Consider the following 8,701-nt stretch of genomic DNA (forward strand, 5'->3'; position numbering starts at 1 on the left):
AACCAAGGAAGTTTTACTCTTTTGGCTTTTTTTTAAAGTTCTTGTTGAAAAATATCAACCAATTTGCAGTTCAGTCCCATGATAGTATTTATTGGTGCCATCTGCCGGAAATTCCTGAAAAATTGATGAGGTTAAGATTAACCAGATGTATTGTGTTTTAAGTACATGTATTGCTCACATATTAAAATTAATGTAGGTAAAGTTCCTGGTATGCATTTCTTGTATTAAAATTCACTATGTAAATCATTTTGATGCTGAATAAATGAATATGTTTCATAAACTGTAACATTCATTCATTCCTTCATTCATTCTACCAATACATGTTGTGCTCTTCTGTCTGCCAGGCCCTGTGATAAGAACTAGGAATGCAAGGAGGTGTAAGTGACTGTCTCTGCTCACAAGGAGCCGTGTCCTCCGTTTAGTGGGGGAGACAACAGATCCACAACTACACGTGACACTGGCCTAAGCAAAGACTCCATGGGTGGAACTGAGAGGGGGACCCCCCACTGCAGGAAGTGGTGGTCTTTCTGCCATTGTTGCAGGGGTGGAGAAGAGAAGGAAGAATTACAGAAGAAAAATCAAACTTGAGAAAGTGAAGCCATCAGGCAAGTAGAGGAAGGAATTTAAAAAACCAAGCTTTCTCCAATCCTGTGAAACATCACAAGTGTCAAGTGGTGTCCGTGAACACTGAGTTTGATTTAAATTAATCTAGCCTTTTGTCTATTAAATGCCCCATGGGTTTCAATGTAGAGTGTATGTACTCTGCAGACCAATATATTTATCATAAAGCCCCAGCATAATTTGCCCTGCAATGAATTCAGACATAGTACAATTGTATGAACTCTCGTTCTCCTCAGCAGACTCATTAATCCCATAATAATGCAACCCTACATTTTACAAGACTGAAATTTTGGGGCTCCACTTACGGAACTTTAGAGGGATTTACAGGGATGGGTAATGAAAGTTGTCTTTAGACTAGCGGTTCTCAAACTTTAGTGTGCATCAAAATCACACAGAGGGCCCCTTAAAACACAGATTGCTGGGCCCCACCCCAACATTTAATACTCAGGAGGTCCTCGGCAGGGTCTGGTAATTTGCATTTCTAACAAGTTCCTGGATGATGCTGATCTGCTGGTCTGGGGACCACTCTTTGAGAACCACTGCTTAAGACTATGATAACATAAACTTAAAAGAAATAAAGGCAAAGTATTCATCAGTTTTATAAGCATTTTAAAATGACATAATGATTTGTTCTAATTTAAAAAACAGGACACATTGAAAGAATTGAAAAATAAAGATAATTATAAAGAAGAAAATTTAAATCACTTAAAATCTCAAACCCAGAAATAACCACTGTAAATGTTTGAGATTTTTCTTTCCATATTTCTTTGGATATGTGTGTATGTGCACACCTGTGCATGTGATTGAAATCATTCTGTATATACAATTTTGTATCTGATTTTTTTTCTTTTGGTATTCTATTTTTACCATTTTCCATATTATTTAAAAATTAGCTTATATATGTATAAAGAACTCACACAACTGAACAACAAAAGAACAAACAACCTGATCAAAAACTGGGCAGAGGGTATGAACAGACATTTCTCCAAAGAACATATGCAGATGGCCAATAGGCCATGAAAAGATGTTCAACATCACTAATCATCAGGGAAATGCAGATCAAAACTACACTAAGATATCACCTTGCACCTGTTAAAATGGCTATAATCACTAAGACAAAAAACAACAAATGTTGAGAGAATGTGGAGAAAAGGGAACCCTCTTACACTACTGATGGGAATGCAAACTGGTGCATCCACTATGGAAAAGCGCATGGAGAGGCCTCAAAAACTAAAAGTAGAAATACCCTATAACCCAGCTATCCCACTACTGGGTATCTATCCAAGAACTTGAAATCATCAAATCCAAAGTGACTTAAGCACCCCTATGTTCACTGCAGCATTATTCACAATAGCAAAGACGTGGAAGCAACCCAAGTGCCCATCAACTGATGATTGGATAAAGATACAGTATATATATATACAATAGAATACTATTTGGCCATAAAAAAGACAAAATCATCCCACTCACAACATTATGGCTGGACCTGGAGGGTATTATGTTAAGTGAAATAAACCAGACAGAGAAAGACAAACACCAGATTATTTCAATTATATGTGGAAGATAAACAAACACATAGATAAAGAGAACAGTTCAGTGGTTACCAGGGGAAGGGGGTTGGAGGTAGGTACAGGGCGTGAGGGGGAGCACTTACATGGTGACGGACAAGTAATAATGTAAAATTGAAATCTCACAATGTTATAAACTATTGTGAACTCAAAGGAAAAAATAGCTTATACAGGGCTCGTTAGTAATCAGGTTATTGCCGTGAGCAACTAGGTATCAAAACCACCAGTTATATTGCTGTTTTGCTGGAGAAAGGGTCCACTGAGCTCCTTACTCCATCATTTTGGAAGTCCTGCCTCATCCTTCTTTACTTTTTTAATTACTGATCAACAGTTGGTAGGAGGAGCATAAGTAAGCATTCGGTCAATGACCAAATGTCTTCCTTTTGTGGAAACATTCACTTGAGCAAATAATAGGAGAGTTCACATTCTAGGATATTCCCATCCTCTATATCCCCAGTGCCTTTAACCATTAGTAAATAGTATTAACTTTGAATAAGTTATATACAGTAGGTGTAAGTTATCATTTTGTTGGGGCTAAGATCAACTTATTAATCACAGAATTGGCCTAATTAATTGCTTTAGCATTCCTAAGAAATCTGGTTTCAGGTTGGTGGATAAAAATTTAGGGTGAGAGTAAAGTTCAAGGGCAGATCTGCAACTTCAGAATTTTTAAAAATGTTTTTTAACTATGTAAGTAATGATGCTTATCATAGAAAAAAGAACTGTATCTTTCCTTCCCAAATTATTGTGATTAGTTAGGCACTCACTGTGGTTAATAATCACTCTAGTTTTGGTCTAGATAATAATCACTCTACTTTTGGTTAAATTCGAACTCTTTTCATTTCCTTTCCACCATAGCTTACTAGTTAAGAACTTAGACTCAGAATTGGAGGTCTAGTCAGAAACACCCTAGGTATTTCAAATAGAGGATTTAATAGAAGAAATAGTTACAAAGTGTTGGAAGGGCTGAAGGAGCAAAAGGGCAGGGTGAAATAACTGAGAGATTAGTAACTACAGGAACCTACCACCGGGAGGCCAGAGAGAAAAAGGAGAAAAAGAAGAGAAGAAAGTGGTGTTACCAGCCCCATCAGGCATCCATCACTGTTATTGCTGGGGCTTACTATTGCCAGAGCCACTGACACCACTGGGGCCCACTGCTGCCACAGCTGCCACCTACTGTCCAGCAGCAGCTGTGGCCCACTGCCACCGCTGCTAAAATTGCCAAAGGACACTGGAGTCTGTGGCCATCAGGGGCTTCTCCCATTCTCCTACCTCCCAACAGCATCTCCCATTGGCACTGGGAGTTTATTGAAAAGAAATGTAGTTTTCAGGACCTAGAATTCAGCACTGTCCAGTAGGACTTTCTGTAGTGATGAAAATATTCTATAATCTGTGCTGTCTGATATCATAGCCACTAGCCACATGGGAACTACTGAGTGCTTGAAATGTGGCTTTTACGACTAAGGAACTGAATTTTAAATTTTATTTCATTTTAAATTAACGTAATTTGAAGAGCCACGTGTGGCTAGTGGTTTCCGTATTGGATAGCACAGATTTGACACCCTGCGAGACAGAGCAGATCATGGAAGGGCTAGATTGGAGCTGAGAGCAAACAAGCAAATGACTGGTAGAGGGTCAAAGGTCAGGGAGACTTGGGTTCCCATCATGGCTCTCTCACTTACTAGTTGTATAACCCTGGGCAAGTTATTCAGTCTCTTGAAGCCGTCTGTAAAAATGACAATGATAATAATGTTTACCTCCTAGGGTTATAGAATTATTGGCAAAACCAAACAAGATGATGCAACCATTCAGCAAATGCCTGACTCCTGGTAAGTACCCAATAGATGTTCATTATAATTATCATCCAAAATGAATATTTCCAAAACTTTTTTCATGGGGGGCGGGGTAAGATGCAGGAAGTCTATGGAGTGATGGCAGTCTAATTTGCCTCCAATGCTTCTTTTAGCTATAATTCTGTGAATATATTTGCTGAACATTTTCTTTCTTTTCTATGTTATTCTTTGTCTCTTTGTCTAGCAAGTGATTTCAGTCCTTCTATTCTTCTTATAGTAGGGACTAGATTTTTTTTTTACTTGGCTGACAATTATCATACTATTAAAGCCATACTATTATGGAAAACTGACTTAATTTTCATATACTATAGAAGTTCACAATTATGTCAAGAAAATGTTTGTAGGACCTGGCACAGTGATATCAGTTTTCTTGGTATTTACTGTTTTGTCCCCAGGGGTGATTTTTCTCACACCACTATGACATGCTAGGAGGTTTTAACCATAATACGTTGCACTGTTATGTTTCTGTCTAACTTTTCCTTATCACATTCTCAAAGATAAGATTTGTAAGTGTTTTATAATAGTTCTAACACACTGTGGGGCTTAATGTATTACAAAATATATTACTTTGTGCCAAATATCTCTCCCACAATCTCTTCTGCTCTTTTGGTGGTTTAGGAGAACAGACTAGCATCTGATACTTATTTTTCACACAGATAACACTGATATGGTCTATATATTGTCGGTTGCTCAGAGATCAATATTCCAATTGAAAATGACAGGAATTTCACAAGATATAACCTCATTCTTGCAACCGAGTTGAAGGAGCATCTTATCTTGGTTCAAGTCAGAAACAGTATTAATGATTCTATCATGAAGGTAAAAAATATATATTTTTTTCATTGCTCAACTACATTGTTAAATCTAGTACATTTCTCAGATAACTTACAAAGAAGCCTTTTGAGGAAAGGGTAGACATAAAAGGAAAGTTGAGCCTTAAATGGAACTCGACCCAACAATAACAAGATTAGCCACCATGCAGCTACAGTGGGCTGCTATTAGTATTATGTGATGACATACCCATAGGCACATCAGACCTTTTACTTAAGCCAGCCAAAGTCATGTATTTTTCTGAATTTTTCCTGCAGATATGCCATTAACACCAGTGGGAGCTCTTTAGATTAAGTAAAAAAAAAAAAAAAAAATCACAAGGCGCACATTTGTTCTGCCATCCACTTCCTCTCACATTAGATCTAGTCCTCAAGTCTGGGAGAGTTAACCTTAAAGACATCATTTGCCAAGACTTGGATAAATTTTTTTAAAGCATTCTAACGTGCTAGAATGTGGAAGGAAATAATTTGCTACAATCTTCCTTTCTAACTCTGAACCATATTTAAGCCAGTGACAGGAAATTAGCCCCTGCTCATTAGTGCTACCTTTCAATTTTAAGTTATTTCCACACAGGCTATGCATACGAGACTGTCACTTGAAGAAAATCACAAGAAAGCATAGGAGAAGATGCAGATCAAGAGACAAACGGCTGTTTTCTTACACTTTAGAGGACACAGAAAGGGAAATGTAAGAAAAGCAGTAAAGCTTATTAAGCATTTGCCTGTTAACATTTGACAGTGCCATTCTTGCTTTCCAAACAGACTCTATCACATTGTCCATCCCCTCAGTTGCAGCTGCTATGACACCCTGTATTCTATTTAGCACCATAGGAAACTCCTGGCATGATGCCTGGACAAAAGACAGCAATTTCTGTCTAACTTTGGCTTTCCAGACCATGATACTTGATGATCAGCAAGAGGGTAGCCTGGCACATTCTTGAAGAGCAGAGACTCTCACAATGTGATTATTTAATCTTGAAGGGCTTTGAATTTCCATTTCCTTGCACTCTCTACAGTCACCCCAACACTCCTACATAATTCTATTTCTAATAAAAGGAGTAAGAGAAACTGGAGGAAGTGAATCATGGGCTATTGGAGCTGTAAGCTGTCCTGGGAACACAGAATCCAGCCCCTTCCTTACACATTGAGGGGAAGATTACAAGAAATGGAGTGACTTGACCCAAGCTTCCCTCTGACTCTTTCCATGACACCACGCTACACATGACAAAAACGTACTGGAAGAAATTCATGATTTCCATCTGGTAGAGAATGGGTAGCAGAAGGACTAAGTGTCAGGCACCATCCTAAGGGTTTTATGTGTATTTTCTCATCTAATCCTCATACCCAAACTATGAATTATTATTAATCTCATTTTACAGATTTATAAACTGAGGCTTTGAGAGTTTAAATCACAGAGTTAGTAAATGGCTGAGCCAGGATTCAAACTCAGATATTTCTGACTGCAAAGGCCATGTATTCAAGCCACTACACTACATTATATTGTCTATGTAGAATATTACTCGTTCTAAAGAAGGAAGCATTGTCAAGACATGAGAGTAATTTGAGATCCCAGGGGACAGTGAAATCCAAGGAAACATATCTAGGGAAGGAATCATCTCTTCATAATATTAATAATAATAGTTATAGTTAGAATTAACTGAATGCCTACTAAAAGCCAGGCACTATATATTTATTTCATTTAATTATCACAACCACCCTGTGAGGTAGGGATAGCCATACCCACTTTTCACATGAGCAAACTGAGAATTAGAGAAATTAAATAACTTTCCCAAGTCTCACAGTTGGCAAGTGGTAGAATGAGACTTAGAGTCAAATCTAAGTGACTTGAAACACTATGCTCTCACTCATTTTAGATGAGTGCCTGGCCCATGGAATCTGCTTAACAGATACTGAATGCGTGAATAAATGAATGAAAAACATGAATGAATGGGAACTGGAATGGAGTATGTATCTGTTATGTAATGTTCAAGTAGGCCTTGATAAGAAGCTCTTAAAAACAAATGAGTAATAAATACATAATGTTTTCTTTTCCTCCAAAAGGTAAAACTGGGACAAATGAGTGGAAATTGCAGACTTCCTGTGGCTTCCTGTACAGGAATCTGGCTGCAAAAAGTTCATTGCCTGGATGACCTTCAGTTCTATGATTCAAAGATTCTAAGGGATTCAGTGTCTCTATAGAGGCATAATAATGAAGAACATTTCAACAAGGAGAGCTGCCTTGTAAAACAGTGACGCCCCCCCCCCCCGCCCCCATCTTTGAAGGTATGCCAGCTACATGAGCACCTGGCGGAAATGCTCTAGAAGAAATTATTAAATCGAGTGGTGTAGAAGATTGTTGGCAAAATGGCTGCAGTTCTTCCCTTCCCTTTATCCATTCTCCTTTGCAAGATGACTTTGAAGCTCCTCCCACTGAGAAATAGCTTTTCCCCATCCTTGAATCTGGGCTAGCCTTGTGACTGGCCTTACCCAAGAGAATGTAACACAAGCAATATTATGCCAGTTCTGAGTCTAGGCCTCAAAAAGCTTTACATAGTTTCAGTCTCCTTCTAGAAACCCTGAGATCCATGTGAACAAACCCTAGCTAGACTACCCTGCTGGAGGAAGCCAGACTATATGGAGAAGTGTCATAGCCATTAGCCAACCAAACTCTAGAAATGGCTCTTTTTCTAGCCTACCATAAGAGAGCTTAACTGAGACCCGAAGAACCACCCAGTTAACTTGTAAATTCATGGGCAATAGTAAATAGTTTGCTGTGTGATTCTCAAAAGCACCTCCTGAGATGAAGAGAAGAGATACGGAATGCCTGATGTCCCAATCAGAATAGGTCATGCCACTATCATCTGCCTGTATTCAAAAGGCGCCCCAGGGACTTTCTCCCATGGACTTAGTAGCCAACATTAATTGAGCATCTTAAAAAATGCCAGGTAATAGTTTTAATACTTTATGGAAATTAATTCTTAAGCCACAGTGAGAAATATATTATTATTATTGAACTGATTTAACAGATATAGAAACCATGGCAGAGAACGGAAGGAACTTATCTAAGGTACAGAGTCAGTAAATGTCCAGGCCAGGTTTCGAACCCAGGAAGCCCAAACCTATAGCCCTTGCTGTTAGCCACACTACACTGCCTCCTGCTATCCGATGTGAAAGGGAAGATTGTCTTCAGGGACTATACTTATCTTCACAAAACCTGGTAGTTGTAAGTATTCTCCCAATGCCCTTCACTAGGCTCTCTTTGCAGAGCCTGGGACATTACCAAATACCTCATTCATTTTCCAGCCTTCACCCACCTCAAAGTCGTTTTCTTACTTTTTGTTCCCAAGGAATTTCACTTATTATACTTGACGCTTAGAACCATGATCAGGAGAAATGTTTAAAAGGAGTTATTACCAAAAGCATGAGAGCAAATAAAAAAATACTCTTTTTCCAAAAGAGAATCAATTTTCCAATATGAGAGTTTCCATCCTACCCAGAAATAGTAATGTACATAAATTAGGTCCAGAAAAATATATGAGATGAGTTTATGCAAAAGGCTTAAGCAGAGAATTGTACGCTAAATAAAATGATCAAAGCAGATCTAATAATCACACCTAATTCCAAGATGTGTCAGGTTTTTCCCTCTTGCAGCTCACAATAGTTATAAAATGTCTCAAATCACTGTTTTTCTTGTTGAATACAATGGACTGCCAACACTTCAACCATAGTTAAACCAGTCCAACAGGAAAAAAGCCAAAGAACGTATCCATTCCAACATTTTCTGCAGTCTGGTAGCATATAGCTCTCTCTGTAAAATCTCTTAAGTGGG

The 8,701-nt window shown here is 38.3% G+C and overlaps 1 protein-coding gene across 1 annotated transcript in view; it reads left to right on the forward strand.

The window, feature by feature from the left end:
• The window catches only part of BAALC (BAALC binder of MAP3K1 and KLF4), a 115,311-nt gene extending 108,078 nt beyond the window's left edge, over positions 1–7,233 (forward strand). Inside the window, exons 3-4 of the mRNA XM_070481436.1 lie at positions 3,954–4,018; positions 6,934–7,233. Coding sequence (XP_070337537.1) covers positions 3,954–4,018; positions 6,934–6,937 — 69 coding nt within the window. The 3' untranslated portion in view covers positions 6,938–7,233. The remainder of the gene's footprint in view (positions 1–3,953; positions 4,019–6,933) is intronic.
• The last annotated feature ends 1,468 nt before the right edge of the window (positions 7,234–8,701 follow it).

This window comes from Equus asinus, chromosome 12, assembly GCF_041296235.1.
Source record: "Equus asinus isolate D_3611 breed Donkey chromosome 12, EquAss-T2T_v2, whole genome shotgun sequence".
Taxonomy (NCBI): Eukaryota; Metazoa; Chordata; class Mammalia; order Perissodactyla; family Equidae; genus Equus; species Equus asinus.